This window comes from Epinephelus lanceolatus, chromosome 19, assembly GCF_041903045.1.
Source record: "Epinephelus lanceolatus isolate andai-2023 chromosome 19, ASM4190304v1, whole genome shotgun sequence".
Classification (NCBI taxonomy): domain Eukaryota; kingdom Metazoa; phylum Chordata; class Actinopteri; order Perciformes; family Serranidae; genus Epinephelus; species Epinephelus lanceolatus.
Window position 1 is genome coordinate 27,292,467 of NC_135752.1, and position 17,135 is coordinate 27,309,601.

Consider the following 17,135-nt stretch of genomic DNA (forward strand, 5'->3'; position numbering starts at 1 on the left):
CAATTAGCCCAATTAACCCATTCCAAATCAAACCAGCCAATCACCGCGCCAATCAGCCAGTCAATCAAAGCAACAAACAAATTTTTCTTTAAAATATATTTATTTTTCCTGCACATTTTCTGCTCTCTCCCGTAGCAGCAGCAGCTCGGCGCGGTGGTGTTGGACGAGAACGTAAGCTAGGTGGCCGCACGAACACATTTATTACACCGAGGCTGTGCCAGACGCACATGGGATCCGTCCTGCGTACCCGGGGATCTTCAGCACCCGCAGCCGAGCGGAGGGGACCCTCAGCCCGGTCAGGAGCAGCGCGCACCCCGCCTGGACTCTTCCTCTGACACACAACACAAACAACACAAACAGAAACAACCCACTAACACATTTGTGAGATGATCTTTTTCCTCCCCGGGAGGCTCGCGGAGACACAGCGTGTTATTTATTTATATCGTGTGTGAGCCTGACAGTCAGCCGCGGCGGACAAACTGCGTCTTAACGCGGAGAGCTCGGACTTGTTCGGCTGGAGAAAACGCACCAAAAACACACGCGTTTAAAAAACACTCCCGTCCTGTCGCACCCCCCTCTCTCTTTCTTTTCTTTTATTTCCTGTCAGTTTTTTTTCTCTCTTGCGATTTATTTCGTTGCTGCCAAAACCAGGAACCCGACGGGACTGAGCCCCTGCGCCGAGGATGAAAGAAAACTAGAATTGTGATCGAGGCTTGTGAGGTTGTTTTACTGGATTTATTTCGCTGTGGAGGAAAAAAGAGACCCGGGAGCGGAGCGGTGCGCAAAACGCAAAGCCGAGGTCTTCCTCTCCTCTCCCTCCCTCTATCTCTCCATCTATCAATCTGTCTACCTGTCCTCTCCTATCGATCTATCTCTTCATTTGTTTCCATGTTTTTAGGTCCGTGCGATTTTGCTAAAATGCATCATCAACAGCGGATGGCAGCTTTGGGAACAGACAAGGAACTGAGTGACTTGCTGGATTTCAGCGCGGTAAGGGGACTAACGCTCTTCTTCTTGCAGTTAATATGAATATAATGAGTAGTATGATGACAGGAGAGGAACATAAACGCGTCCTGTAGGCTTCTTACAGCCACCACTGTTTACATTTCTTTACAGTATGAGTTGCACGGCACATAATCCTGCACATTTTTAAGCCTTCACTCAGTCTAAGTATTTGCACAAAAGTGTGTTTATGTAGAGTAACTTGCAGAAAAGTCAGTGCATATTTGTATTTTCATTTTTGTTTGTGTGTGTGTGTGTGCAGAGAATTGTGATGCTGCATTAGTAATTTTGTTGTCTTATAGATGCGAAACAGCGATTTGAAAATGTTCCCAACATCCATGGTAGTATATCTCATTTTAAGTCCTTTTTTCCTTCATGTGTAGCCTGCTTCTTCTGCCCATGATAGGATTTAGAAAATGTTTCCTTTTCATTTTTTATTTTTAATGTCTGTGTGTGAGTTTCTAGGCTGCTCCATGCACCGTGTTGTACAGAATATTTCAGATGCAAAATGCTCGATGTGGAATCATGAACCTGCATGACAGTCACACACAAGACAGAAATGTGTCACACTTCTCTTCCCGCAGTGTAAATGTTCTTGCAGGAGGCTGTTAAAATCACTCCGTTTAAAAGTTTAGTTTGGTTTTTTTTTTGCCTGTGTTGTGAACTTGACGGACAGGAAATAGTGCCCCCCCCCCCCCCCCCCCCCTCCTGCTCTCGGCCATGTTTTCCCTGCGCCTCTCCTCCTTTGGGAGCAACTTTGTTCTGAAGAGGAGGAGGAGGGGGAGGAGGAGGAGGAGAGGGAAAAAAACCTGAAACACCCCAAAATGAAAAAAAAAAGTCTGACATTAATCCTGTTATGAAACGTAGAGAGACAGCATGAACATAATGACATCAGAACATATCACCAGGATGAGGCTAGTGATGCTGGATGAGATGCAAAGAAAGGAGAGGAAATCACATTTATTCTCACATTTTTTCTCGTAATATTGTAAGTTCCTGCAAGACTAGTGCAATGCAATAAACAAATAAGACCCCAGCTGAGGCCTGCGTGTGCAACGTAGGTGACTGGAGTAGTCTGGTTATCGTAGAGACGTATAATATCAGAGGATCTCTGTAGTAAAATAGTGAGTCTGGTGTTGCTGCACCTTTCAGTCGCTACTGGAATTTTAATGCAATAAACAAATATAAGATCATACATGAGGCCTAAATACACACTAAAACTGGCCATGCAGCCGCATTATAGAGATATTATAACAATATCAAAGCAGATTTGAATTTAAAAGCTATTAAAAGAGGAATATAACCTGCAAAATAATCCCCTGTAGCTACAGTAGAACATAAACACCATAATCTCTGAAAACCACAGGTATTCAGAGACTGTTATTGTGAGATTTTTAACAAAGGACATACAATAAGATCACTATTTAACATCTAAAGCAATATTGTGATAATTAAAATACATGCTGTATCGGTTATATAGGCCTGTATATATCATAAATGCATTGTTAAAGCCCCTATAGAAGTGTAATAGTGTATGAGTGCTATAAATGTCTAATAAAATCACTGTAAACTCATTATTTGGTGGCACTTTAACAACAGTGAGGATATATTATAATGACATTTATTTTTAAAAAGGCTTACAATATAATAAATTAATAATTACCTACCATAGATATATGTTAACCCATGTAATAATATTACTGGAATATTTTAAGCTGTTTTAGAGGCTGTTTATTAGAAAAAAAAGAACCACAGAGACATATCAAGTTTCTATAGGAATATTGTGATGATACAGATATGCAGTATACTTAATATAGTGATGCATGTGTCTACCATAAATTCTGCTACTCATTATTTAATAACTCTTGAGTCTCTTAACAGGTTTCCAAAAATGTCAATCAGCCTGTCTTAAATTATATTTCTTGAAAAAACATTCAAACAAAGGAGGGCAGCAGCAGCTCGAACGTGTCTCTTCTCATTAAAAACGCAGGCCGGTCGCATTAATTTATGCGATCATCTGTCTTTGCACGCCCACAAGCTGACACCCGCAGCTCAGAGTGGGTTCGACTGGGATATCGATAGACCTGCTAATAATCAGAATCAGATCTTTTATCTCGCAAACATTTGTTTTCTCCTCATTCGTCGCAGCCGCGAGGGAGCGACCTCAGCATCCGGCGTACACACCTTACAGGCCCCACAGGCTGTATTAAGAGCAATGCCACATCGAGTGTTTATTGTCTTAGTCGGGGTTTTAACTTGCTTATATTGTGGTGTGTTTCAAAAGGAAAAGAAAAATTCCCCTAAAAGCTCAAGTGAAAGTGTGAGGCTTCGGAGTGTGTTCACGATCACTGAGATCCCCCCATCAAACAGGCCGACACACAGGCCTGGTGTTTATCCAGAGAGGTTATCTATCGGGGTCAGATGTCTCGCTTTGATGAAGTGTTTTCTTGGGGAAGCTTTGCAGTAGCTCGTACATTAAAACAACAGGAATCAGTATTCAGCTTCTGTCTCTGTCTTAACGTGGGCTTATTTTCCTGTAGATGTGTAGAGCAGATGGTGACTAGTTCTGATGATTATCTCATATGTTTAAGTCAGATATGAAGTAGATATGAAGTGTTTCATTCCAAAATGAGCTGTCCAACTTTTGGCAAAAGTGACACGTTTGAATGAAAACACATTTATATTAAATTGAGCAGGTGATTTAAGCAATCCTGTTTATTTATCACAGATGCTGAATGAGGAATTTTTTTTTTCCTGCCTCCCAAAAAATGTTCCCACAGTGTTTTGGAAAATGAACCCTTCATATCTGTGTTCAGCTAAGAGCTGAGAGTCTGTGTGGTCATTAGGGCTGGGTGTCGAACCTCCATGTGCTTTGCGTACAGACTGAAATGTGTCCATAGCGTTGAGAATTGGAAACACTCAAGTACGGAAAGCTGGCATCAAGAGGTGTGGACTTGAGTCATGGACCTGTTTACTTTAGACTTGACTTTACATTTAAAAGATCCTTGCACCTCAACTTTTTCTATAATTCCAATGACTACTGACTTTAATAAAAATTTGAATTTATTATTTCTGTACATTTACCATGCTGTCTGTAAAGTTGTGTCTAGACCAATGCGCCGCTTGTTGCTTGCATAAATATGGCTGCTGGAGTGTTTTTTCTTTGTAAGTAACTCTTGTTCCAGGTTACTGTGGAAAGCAGCTAGTGCTAATGTTAGTGCTAACTTGGTTCATAGTTAAGTCCAACCGGTAGCTGGAATCAAGTAGCACGTTCAGACCATGGTTTTGCTTGGATTTGTCTCTTTACAGTACTGGCACTGAGTAGTAGACTTTTGGGTGCCCAGACAGTGACGCTAAATTTGTCTTTTATTATAGATTCTCAGTAATTTCAGGAGAGTTTCAACGCTAATAAACTTTAGCAACTTAACATCGCGCAAATTTTTCACACAACTTTAGACAGTTTCCATGGATGCGAATTTGCCTCTTTTCACATCTCTGCATCGACTTTCTATGTAATCATGCCTTGAAAACATTCCTTTGCGCTTGGTCTGAACACACTTTTATTCTGTTAAAAATGTATGTAATTTGTGCACACACTGACTTGTTCAGAAGTTCAGAGTACTGTACTCTCATGTGCTTTGGGACCTTGACTTCGGACTTGCCTTACTTGTCTACCCATTGGACATGACTTGGGTATTCTTAGTCTTGTCTTGGAACCTGATTTGGGATTTACCTGTCCTGGGACTTGGAATTAATCTGTCGTCCCATGGACTTTGGACTTACCTGTCTTGACTCCGAACTTGTTGGCCTTGAAATGGTTTCATGACTTAGAACTTGTTGGAGTTCTATCGAGACTTTATTCTGGACGTACCCTTCATGATTAGAGACTTGACTCTGGACTTGTTAGCCTTGAAATGGGGCTTAATTCAGAACTTCTTGGCCTTTTTCTGGGACTTGGCTCACTTAGGACCTGACTCTGGACTTGCTGGTCATGATTTGGGACTTGATAGCAAAGATTTAGGATTACTTGCGACTTGCAAAACAGTGACTTTGTCCCACCTCTGCAGACAGTAAATTCTTGGTCAATTTTATAATTAGATTTTTCTCTGATCCTGATTTCTATTAAAGTCTTGCTAATTTTAACTGCAGTTGCTTGAAACCTCTTGCACAACTACTTGTGCTAGGAAAATATTCGACATTTGAAACTTTGGCTCCTTTTGTTGAATAAAAAACAAATTCAGTAATATCTTGAAAAAAAAGATGATTTTGGCAGTGGCTCCAAAATTGAAGCTCGTATTGAAATGATACCCAGCCCTAGTGATGATGTACCTTTTGTCTTCTTGGTAGACATCCACAAAGAGTTTCCTTCCAAAACGAGACATTTACGATATTAAAAGCAGAAAAACAAAGCTTTAATAAGATGCAAATAAAGAACATTAAATTTAAAACATTTCCCCACAAGATTATAATGCGATGAAAATCTGGCAGCAGCATTTTTTTTTCAGCCAAATGTTGCCCTGGCGTTTTGGAATGAAGCTTTTCATGTTTAGCCGCAGTGATGATTCTGTAGAGATGTGTCTTGCTGTCTGCAGTGTCAGTGCTCTCGGAGGTAATGTGCGCTCTGTTTGTCTTGTAGATGTTTTCCCCTCCTGTTAGCAGTGGAAAGAACGGGCCGACCTCCCTGGGGAGCGGACATTTCTCCGGCTCAAGTACGTCAGCTTTCTCCTTTTTTTCCCCCCTTCTTCTTCATCTCCTCCTCTTTTCTTTCAACTCTCTCTCAGCCTCCTCCTCTCTTTCCTCTTACACCTGCTCACTGCTGCTTTGCTTGCGGTTTAGATTTTCTTGTGTGGGTATGACTATGTTCTGTACATTCAGATGCAGTTTTGGGGGTTTTATGCTGTTTTGCTTTGTGGATTACTTTTTATTTTGAGGAGACTTGAAAAATTGCAGGATATTTTTGATATGCTTATATTCTTTGAATGCTCTGTTTGGCTTTGTCTGGTTGGTTTTCTGCACTAAAATTTTGGTTAAGATGTCACATGTTGCTTAAACAATGAGGTGGCCTTGTCTGATTATATGGCTTTGATTATGGTTTAGTCCATCTCTCAACACTTCCCTGTCTGTCACATTCAGCCCATTGATTCCTACCCTACTGAAGATATCCATCTCTAATAAGACTCAATAAATGTGTGGTTTTATTTAAATAAATACGAAAAAAAGATAAGCAAACTCCCGAAATAGCTGGGCACTGTGGTTTTTAGCAAAGACTACTCAAACAAGTTAGTTTATTTATTGGGGACTATTTTTAGAGGTGGATTAGTACACACTAGTGCTTGATTTTGACCAAGTGACTACTGATGTTTATTTTTTTCTCATCACCTGCAACATACCTGGGTATCTGTGCTCATGGGAACTTTGTACGTGTGCTGTACATCTTAGTAAATGACGTATGAATGTTGCGGTGTAAAAAAAGGCCGTGAGGTGATGTTTTGATTTGTCGTGTTTCTTTATTTTTGGGCAACAAGTTTGTTTTTCAGCTGCTCAAGTTCATTCCTGAAGGAGACTTCCTGTTTTCCTGATTTGCTGCTCTCATTCTTTCCTGCCTGTGTGTGTATGTTGTGGAGATCAGTTCACTGTGTTATTCTACACAGTGGTGTCAAACAGGTTTCATCAGTGGTGGAACGTGGTGGCTTTGACTTCAGAATGCTGGTGAGATTAGTAAATGGTAATGCAAGGGAGTTAGGAAAGCTGCTTCATGTGTCAGTCAGTGGTACTTTCACCCATACACTGAGCCATTCATTCATTCTAAACATTCTCACTCCAAATTCATCAAATATAGCCACTTGGCCAGTGGCTCTATGCTTAAACTATAACGCTCTAGGTAGCCCTTTAGCATCAGATTTGGACGGGCCAATGTCTGTCGAATTCTGCTTGTTACATGCTACAGGTCTTTTAAAATTTAGGCCTTAGGTGAAGGCAACAGCACTACTTGGTTAGGTTTACGTGGTTAAAAAACTCAAGTTGACTTTTGGTTTCATACAGGACACAAACACCAGCCTCCTGGGTGAAAGTCCTGTGGTTATCTGCCCATCCATTACCCTCCCCTCCTGTCCGTCTTACTTGGACTTTCTTGCTCTTTCTACTGGATGCTGTGGATGGGTTTACATTGGAGTTGGTTGAAAGCCTGGTGCGTCTTGTAGAGTAGTAGCCTTGTACGTTGATATGAAAAGCCAACAAGATCAAATAATTGTGACTTTCCAGAGTTGTAGAATCCTCTGTCAGAGTATAAAAACCGCTGTATGTCCATTAAGCCTTCTAACTCATGGAGGTCTTACTCAAACTGGACTTCCTCTATTGCTGTGGTTCCCAACTGGTCCAGCCACAGAGTCCATATTTCTCCATACTCATTAGTTCACGGTCCAAACAGTTCAATGTATTCAGCGTCCTACTTGCATTAAGCCATGTTATCAAGCTAGTTTGCTGTCTCTGTCAAGTAGTTGTCAGTCACTCAATCTACAGCAGGAAACTTAAAATCTGGGTGCCAGAATTCACTGTGCTTACAAATAAAGTGTATTTTTTACAAACTAAACACTTTTGCTAGTTACTTGCAGTTCGTCTGGTATGGACCCGCGACCCATCACCTGGGAACCACTGCTCTATTGTATTTCAAGCTTACTGGTACCAGTCTCGGAACCTATCGACTATCGGTCTGATGATGATAAACCTCTGAGCCAATATTTCAGTAGATCCGGTGTAGTAAGCAGATATCTGAATCAAGACTTCCTCATTGTGCTGGTCATTTTGGCTAATCTCTATAAGCAGATATCTGCATATTAATTCAGATACATTTGTAAAAAGCTAATATGAAGCTAACTTGTCTTCAGACAACAGCCAGTGTGTTACGTCTCTCCTCACACACTTTTATCTGCCGTCCAAACGTGATTGCTCAATGCTGCTTGGATTGCAAACGGGACTACAAATGGGAACCAGAACACTTCAGATACCAAAATCTTGTCCCATCTCTGCTGGCTTGGTGAGTGAGTGAGTGAGTTGGTTCCTCAGTGAGTTGTCGAGGTATGTTTATGTGTATCTATGTGCAGCAGCTTTCTGGTAGTTCACCTACATTCATAATAGCATAGTGATTGATGACTTATTTACCAAGGAATTTTTTTTAATTTTTATTTTGCTGTTGCTTCTCTACTGTAGTCATAAGTATTAATTATTACTTTTCATTAACAGATGTTCAAAGAAGTTGTGCTTGATATTTTTAGAAGTCACATGGCTAAGTGAGTCATCCTGCTCTGTGCAAAAACCCCACCTGGACTCCTGGAAGCAGGTGTCTGACTGATGAACATTGTATACAAAACCAAAGCTGACACTCCTACACTTTCTCATGAATAGTGGGCTCACAGGTCATAGTGTATGACCTGTGAGCAAATGGGTGCTTTCTGCAATTAGCTCAAGTGAGTGACACGTTATGCTGGCACATTACTTTTTTTGTGTTATATTTTGTCATATTTTCATATCACACTGTCAGTTCTTTTGTAAAAGAAAGTAGTATGAGTAACTTTTCCAAGTAGCTGTAGTTAACTGAACTAGGTTTCTCCACTGGGTAACTTTGCTGTAGTTTACCTTCTTCTTTCAGTGTAAAATACTTTGGGGCTTGAAGTGTCTTTCCTTACACTGCATATGTGTTGGGGGAGTTTAAATGCAACCTGAGTGCTTTAGTCTATAAGTCATTGATCAGGGAGTGATGATGATGTTCTGTTGGATTGCTGGGAGCTGTTTTCTCTTTTCATATATGTCATTTAAAAAGTTTCTTTTAAAAAGATTTAGTCGGGGAGATTGTGAGTTGTCAGTTGACTGTTGTTCAGCTTGAATCAATTGATGAACAATCAAGTTTGCTAAATTTATCTCCAGTATTCTTATTTATTGATAGTATCTTTAATGAGCATATGGCAGGTAGTTATATTGCAGTGATGATATGATATGATCCTATGCTGCTGCTTTCTCTCTGGTTGGATGTGCAGTTCTATATGTTACCTCACTGATGTGATCATATGTCAGGTTGTAGGTGGTGCTGCGTTTCCCTATATTGTACTACACGTGTGTTATGTTCCATCATATCTTCATTCTTCATGAGACAGACTCAACCTCCGGAGGATACTGTCTTTTTAAAATCTTTTCTGGAAGCTTTTCACAGAAAACAGCCGGGTCGTTTCTGTTGCTCCCGCTCATGTTATTTGCCTCTAAACGGCGTTCGGAAGCCATTTTGTTTGTTGGCTGGAAAACAGAGAGATGCCGAGACGTCTTCTTTGTTTACTGCTTCGTTGTGCGGTTGTTGTTGTTTGTGCTCTGCGGTTTCAGCGGTGTTGTTTGCTCCCGTGCCGTGCATACAAATGCGAGGAAGGATGACAAATGTTACGATTTTGGGAAGGAAAAAAAAAAGGCCCGGTTTCTGTAGAATCTGTAGTTGGGCTTCGTTTTGCTGCTTCAGTGTCTGTCTTCATTTTGAGATTGTTGTGGGGTTTTTTTTCCTTTTGATACAGGAACACACACTGGTGTCACACACGCATGCACTCATCCCTGTACACAAATCACACTCTGTTTCTCGCGCACACACGTCTAAACACCCACATGTACAAGATGCAACACACACACACACACACACGCATACACACACACTCTCTGCTCACCCCTGCTGTGGCTTTCTGCAGGCCTCGGCATTTTGATGAGCCCGGCGCTGTTTGTGAATGCAGCTAATTAGAACTCTATAGACCTACACAACCATGAGAGCAGCGGTTTCCAAAGGCTGGGGCGAGGCCAGAGGCTGGGACATGCCGACACTGAACTGGGTCCACACACTTTGTGTTTCGCTCAGGTTGACAGACGTGACTTTGGTTTAGTGACGTTAAAAAATATATATTTAATATACCTTTTAAAACATTGTATTCATATTCACACCTGTCTAGTATGTCCTTCTCCTGCATTGGATTAACTCATCTTATCAGTTAATGTCAATTTATTTGGCATTTTAAAAACTCATAACAAAGCGGCATTGGCTCAAGGCCTGAATAGGACTTAGCAGCTACTCAAGGGCCACCAGTGGGCCCAAAAACTGGCCAATTATACAGTGGAAAAAAAACCTTGTGTCTTCAAGGTGTCAACAATCTTGACATCAGGAAATAAGGAAAGAAACACACACAAAGGTTGTGGAAATATTTATTCTAGCTGGATCCCTGTATGTTGTTGGTGTTATTATCCTTATGAGTTCTGAGAGAGATTTATGACCTTAAAGAGTTAAAACTTGTACTTGTGAAGTAATTCCCAAAATTTGAGTTACAAGGCTTTCATCAGTGTGTGTGTTTTTTTGTTTTTTTTTAATATTTATTGAACTGTCTTTACCTTTTTTTTACATGTATATGATATGTCATAAGAGAGAAAAGAGTCGAGTTAATATGTCTTACTTTAATTTAATATAATTTAGTGTTTGCATTAGTGGAGTAGTGGCCAAATTCCACCAAGGGCCCAAGTGCCAGGATGCAGTCCACAGCAGAGCAGACTATTTACTTTTATCATCACGTTTTAAACACTTTTTATGAACCATAGCTTCAATTTCATTCAGTTGATGTCATATTTCTGATGTCGTGAGAGCAGGTTGGCTGGATGTATTGATGTCAACATGATGAGGAGGTTTGTAACTGAAGGGACAGTGTGACAGGACTTAAAATGTCACCAGCTCTTAGTCAGCAAGTTAGTTTCAACCGATTCACGTCTGACTCTGCGACTGCATTATAGGTCTTCACAGTGTGCTGATTACGGATGTGTGCGATTTGTCGTTTAGAAGTTGCTAGATAACAGAAATACTAATCGGTCAAACTTATTATTGAGGTACTTATTACTGTATGCAGTTGCGATCACCCAATGAAAATTCCATTGTAATGATCATGAATGTTTCCTAAAGATTTATTGTAGTAAGATGTTTCGGGGGATAATGGGCAGTCTTCATAACACATGTTAAAAAGTGCCACACATTTCAGTGGTGTTCAAAATACAACTTGGTCATTAACAATTTCAAATGGCTCTTATATACACAATATTTTGTTTTATGTTTTCTGAGTTGAAACCCTTGTTTTAACATCTGGGAACATCCCTAGTATAATGTTTTGTTAAAACACAAGCAAGAACTGATAAAATACAGTCTAGAACTGGGAAATTATGATTCAAGTCAGTATATATCTGGAAGAAGGGATGGAATGATAAAGTATTTCATCTCTGGTTGTGATAAAAAACACAGCCGGGCAACCAACAATAAAAAAAAAACAGGTTGCAAGTTTAAAAATTTAAAAAAGAAAATGCAAAAGATCTTAACAGGCATTGACATTTTTAATATCCAAAGATAAAATGCCATGTGTGTGTCTTAGTTGTGATTAGGGCTGCAACTAACCATTATTTTCATAGTCGACTAATCTGTCGATTATTTAATGATTAAGTCTATAACGTGTCAGAAAATGGTGGGGAGAAAAATACAAAATACCCATAATGTCTCCTAAAGCCTGTCTTGTTTGGTCCACAACTCCAAGGATATTCATCTTGCTATTACAGAGTAAAGAAACCAGAAAATATTCACATTCACATTCTTTTTAATTGACTCAAACAGATTAATCATTGTCAAATTGGTCTCTATCAAATTTAACAGTGTAGAACTAATCAAATATCATGATATGCGATGCATTACAAATATTTTTGTCTCAAAAATATGTCAGGTGAAGGTATTCCAGCATGTTTTAGTGCCATTTTAGGAGTTTTAAGCATATTTTGAATGTTATCCGGATAATACCGTAAATTGAATATTGAATATATGTCAAAATTAAACAAAGAGTTTATACAAGCGAAGTATCAGTTGCATGGAAACCAGAAGTACAAATGGGCTATTTGTAATTTTAGACTGAACAACACCAGAATTCCTTAAGTCACAGGAAGATATAAAGGACTGGACAGAAACCAGAGGATCTGCAACCTCTGTGATGATAATCATGTGGGAGATGAGCATCGTGTTTTGTTTTAAAGTAAGAATGTGAGCTTAATGTCTTGTAGAGAAAGGTATTTGCCTAAGTATTATTATAACCATCCATCTTTGTTTAAAGTAATTTTGTTATTACAATCAGATAAGCCCAAAGTTATTTGTAAACTAGGTCCATACCATGTGGTAGTGAGTCAAATAGATGAGGCCAATGAAAATGGCGGGATAATCAGGACATGAAATTTTCGCATCATCCCCTGCAAGTAAGTGTAGAGGTTCGACACCCAGCTCTTGCACCACATCACAGTGATTTTACATCACATCCTCACTTTTAATCTCCTGTATTAACAGGTCTTTTGCCACCGCACAGAAATTTCCAACTACAAAGAACGCAGTTTGTCCCTGAATGCTTTGAAAAATAGGTGGAGGTTGCCAAACGGGGTTACAGAAGACAACATCAACAGTAAAATTAGGACATAAAGGAGACATGAGCCTGGATGGATGCACGAAACACAGAGGTGTATAAAAATAACACGTCAGTCAGACAGAGAGGTGGAGGAATAAAAGCAGGTTTTAGGATTTGGTGTATCTGATGCTTTTGAGGATAAGTAGTGACATTTTTTTTTCCAAACACGTCTTCACGTCGAATTAGAATTTTGAAATGACAACCTTCACACAATGCTGTGAATAAATTTTGGTTTTGAAGCCCTCTCCTCGTTGGATGTAAGTCCTCGTATTTAGGGCGATAAATTCACCTTAAAACACAAAAGCGTCTAAACATAAACGCCACACAATCCCCACGAGTCCCGGCTGACACGCTCAGCCCACGGTCATCACCAACCAGGAAGTGGATTAGGCGTTTTAATTATTGGGAGATTTCGCCATTGTTGTTGTTTATTTTGGGATCATCCCTGGAAAGATAATGCACACTTCAAACTCTGTGTGTGTTTCTAATCTCCTCCTGGATGAAGCCGTTCAGCGAGCGGCTTCACTCTGCCTGTCAAAACCGCTGCCACCACCACTCGTCTATTTCAGGTCTTGGCTGGTTGTGGTGTTTTTCCTTTTTTTTTTTTTTTTTTTTTTTTTTAAACGCGTAACCTCACAGATCCGCTGTTTGTCTCCCTGTCAATGGTGTTGGAAGGGGACTGAGGTGTGTGTGCGTGTGTGTGTGTATGTGTGTGTGTGTGTGTGAGAGAGAGAGAGAGAGAGATGTGTATATTCCTAGGAGAATATGTGTTGAGCTTATGTGTGTCTGTCATATTTTAAGTGTGTGTTCTTGTGTGTGTGTGTGTGTGTGTGTGTCAGCATGAATGTGTGTGTTAAGTTGGGACCAAATAGGGGGTTCGGATGGGGGCTTTGGGGGCGGGAGGACAAACCATCATCCCAGTTGCCATGGAACATAAAGTTGGCAACGAGAGCTGGAGGAAATGTTTCCTCAAGTGTCAGCAGAAAGAAACAAAGGAAGGAAGGAAGGAAAGGTATGAAGGGTGAATGTGAAAGCTGAGGAGAGGAAGGTTAAGGGGAAGGAGGGAGGAAAGATGGAAGAAGGAAGGGATGTTACAAAGGACAGGAAATGGGAGGAAGGGAAGAAAGGAAGGAAGGAGGAAAAAGAAACATAAGAAGGAGAGGTAAGAAGGAACTTAATATGGAAAAAGGAAGGATAGAAAAACGGAAGGACGTAAGGAGGAAAAATGAAACCGAGAAAAAAGGAAGGAGAAATGGGGAAAACAGAAGAAAGGAAGGAAGGAGTAACAAGAAAAAGAAGAGGGAAAGGAAAGGAGAGAAAGAACTGAAGAAGGAAGAAAGCAAAGATGGAACAAAAAAGGGAAGTTAAAAGGAAAGGAAATGGGAGGAAGGAAAGAGGAAGGAGGAAGGAAATAGGAAAACAAAGAAGAGGGAAAGGTAAGAAGGAACTGAAACTGGAAAAAAGGAAATACAGAAGAATGGAAGGACATAAAGAGGAGAAGCAAACAGAAAGAAAGAAAAGGGAAAACAAGACAGGAAGAAATGAGCAAAAAGAAGAGGGAAAGGAAAGGTGAGAAAGAAGTGAATAAGGGAGAATGTAAAGATGGAAGAAGGGACAGAGGGGAAGGAAACAGGGAGGGGATAAAAGGAAGGAATGAGGAAAGAGGAAAACAAGAAAGAAAAGGTAAGAAGGATGAATTGAAACCTGAAGAAAGGAAGAAAGGCAGAAAAAAGGAGAGGTAAGAAAGAACTGAAAAAGGAAGGAAGGGAGGGAGTGAGGGAGGAAAAACACAGAAGAGGGAAAAGACAGGTAAGAAGGAAATGAATAAGGAAGAGAGGAATAATGGAAGAAAGGAAGGACATAAAGAGGGAAAGGAAACAGATAAAGGACAAGAGAGGAAACTAAAAAAGAAAATGAAGAAAGAAAGGAAAGGTGAGAGGGAAGGAAGAAATTATAGGACGAGAAAGAAGAAACAAATAAAGGAAGGACTGAAAGATGGAAGAAAGGAACGAAAGACGGTATGAAAGAGGAAAAAGAAACAAGGAAGAAGAAAAGGAGAAGTCAGAGGAAGAAAGACAGGAAATGAAAGGGAAAAAGACAGAGAAGGAAACAAGAGAGGAAGATAGAAAGGAAAGGTGAAGTGATGAAAGCAGTAAAAAAAAAGGAAGGAGTGAAGGAAAGAAACAGAACTGACAGAATCTGATGTTTCTTATTTTCAACAAATCCCACAAACAAACAGAGCGAACCCTCCGTTGTTCTCTCCATCCATCAGCCGTACCTGCTCATCCTGTCACAGGGAGGCTGGAGTCGATCCCAGCTGACATTGGCTGAGAGGCGGGCTACATCCTGGACATGTCACCAGTCAGTCACAGGGCTGACACGTAGACAACAAGTCACTGTCACATTCACACCAAGGGTCCAACATGGAGTCACCACTTAACCTGCTTTGAACAGTCTAAAGACCAAACCAACACTGGGCCTCGTTTACCAACAGTTACCAAACGTCTTAAAACCTACTGACGCAGTTTTAAAAAGATTCTGACATACACTGATGTTTATTTATTTGGGATTTTGGGAAAAACAGAATCGGAGCACATTCAAGAGCACACTTACGCATAATTGAGTGTTGACAGAATAATTGATTAGCGTGTTTTCTTCAGTTCTGCAGTTGTATATTATGTGATTTAAATACATTAATTGCTGTTAATCATTCATGAAATTTCTTTATATTGTAATTATTTCCATTGTTTTACAGTTTATTATTGTTTTGCAGATTATTATCGTATTTTTGGAACTGTGCCATCCAATAATATGTGATTAATCATGCTAGAAAATATCACTGATGGTTTTGTGAAGGCGGGACAAAAAATGATATTTCAAGTCAGTTTTTAATAAGTTACAGAAACATTGCGTAAAATAGTCCACCTTCCACCGTCACTCATCCTATTTTGTCTCCATCTCAAACACACACACAACTTGGAGAGCACTTTTCTTCTTCTTGTTGTTCTTCTTCAGTTTCTTAGTGTGCACATGGCCCTGCAGTCTGATGCCCTTTTATGAGCATTTGCAGTGGTAATTAGGATCAACTTGCATGCACTCTCAGCTCACAAGAACAATGGGATTTATCATTTTAAGCGCACAGGTGCAAAAACTTGCGTGTTTTGAGCACATGTCATGAATCTGGTGTAGACCTTTCCTAGGAACAGTGTTGGTGAATGAGGCACAATGTGCTCTCTCAATACTTGTTGACTTTCCTACTGTCTTTCGATCTCAGCCTAGAGCTTTTTATGTCTACCTAAGACAAAAATCTTTAATAAAAAGGTAATGTACAGTATATGTAGTTTCCTTTTCTTAAAAGGTTCAGTAACTTCCTAAAACACCTGCGCACTGTAGCTTTTAGAAAATGCCACTTAAGAAGGAGGAAAAAGTGAATTTCTTGGGGACTATTTTAGTGGTTGATTGATGCGCAGAGCTAGTGAGTATTCATGGCAGCAGGGCAGTGTATGTGGGATAGAGCCAAGAGATCTACAGCGGTTTCCCAACCTTGGTGTGGGGATGCCCTTCCGTTAATGTTGGAAATAGGTTCATTTTCAAGGGTCACAAGCCAAAACTACACTAAACTTCAGCGGTCATATTTATAGTAATGAAAACATGCTGTTTAGGACAGTGAATGAGCTCTGTGGCGCAGAGGGATGAGATACATCAGGCTTTGGATATACAGAAAGTACCTGTTAGTAGATGCATTCATTGTTGGTTTCTCTGTGGGATTTGTTGACAGTAAGAAAAATAAAGATCAACTCTGCAGACGATCGCAAAATCAATAGGCTTTATCGTTTTTTATTTTATTTTATGCCACCTTCCACCTCTTCCTCTTCTTTCTTTCCCTGTCAAAGCCAAAGCCAAACAGAAAAACACAGCAGCCCCGTCGCCTCTGCCAGCGAGCTTCACGCATTAGCAGAGAAATTTGGGCAAGGATAGATACAGCCCCGATGGCATGCCTGATTTTTGTTCCCCTAATTGGCATAGCTTATTAAGTCACAGTTCACAGTGGAGAAAAAAGGGGGTTGCTTTAATAATACCCCCTCTCCCGTTTGATTTGATGCACTTGTACTGAGACAGATAACGCGCTTCAACGCAGCGAGCGACGCCCCCACCGCCACCCTCTTGTCTCTATCCAGTCAAATCTGCCTCTGTTACGCCTGTCACTCAAAAACACTCCGGCTGATCGCTTTCAAAATAGAGATGGAGAGCAGGAGCCAGTCGCTTAATACCTCACCCTCCCACCCTCCCTCTGCCTCTGAGGCTGTTAAATTGTCTCGTTTCCCCGGCAAGGAGATGCAGAACGACTCACAAAAACACCCAACCATGCTCTTAATTGTGGTGCGGATTAGGGATTAATAGGCGTTTTTAGCCATAATGGCAAATATTATTAGCCCCATTTGCTTTTCTAATGCTAATAATGACTCTGCTAATAATGGCAGTGATTTCAAGGTTAGCGTCTTTGAGAACTCGGCGTGGGTTTGTGCTTTTTTTTCAAAGCTCAGGAGATTGACATGCCGCTTGCTTCGACGGGCCGGCTCGCTACCGAGTCGGAGCTCCATATGTTTTCCCAAAAGACGATGCTGAGATGTGCTGAGCTGTTGA

At 40.4% G+C, this 17,135-nt stretch overlaps 1 protein-coding gene across 13 annotated transcripts in view; it reads left to right on the forward strand.

Moving 5' to 3' along the window:
• The first annotated feature begins 249 nt into the window (after positions 1-249).
• The window catches only part of tcf4 (transcription factor 4), a 305,044-nt gene continuing 288,158 nt past the window's right edge, over positions 250-17,135 (forward strand). For 8 of the 13 annotated variants that reach the window (XM_033646556.2, XM_078162248.1, XM_033646551.2 and 5 more), the window contains exons 1-3: positions 757-990; positions 1,305-1,343; positions 5,639-5,711. In XM_033646556.2, the coding sequence (XP_033502447.1) occupies positions 889-990; positions 1,305-1,343; positions 5,639-5,711 (214 nt within the window). In that variant the 5' untranslated portion in view covers positions 757-888. Of the gene's footprint in view, positions 991-1,304; positions 1,344-5,638; positions 5,712-17,135 lie in introns of all 13 variants that reach the window. The other 5 variants (XM_033646555.2, XM_033646557.2, XM_033646554.2 and 2 more) reach the window with 3 other exon arrangements.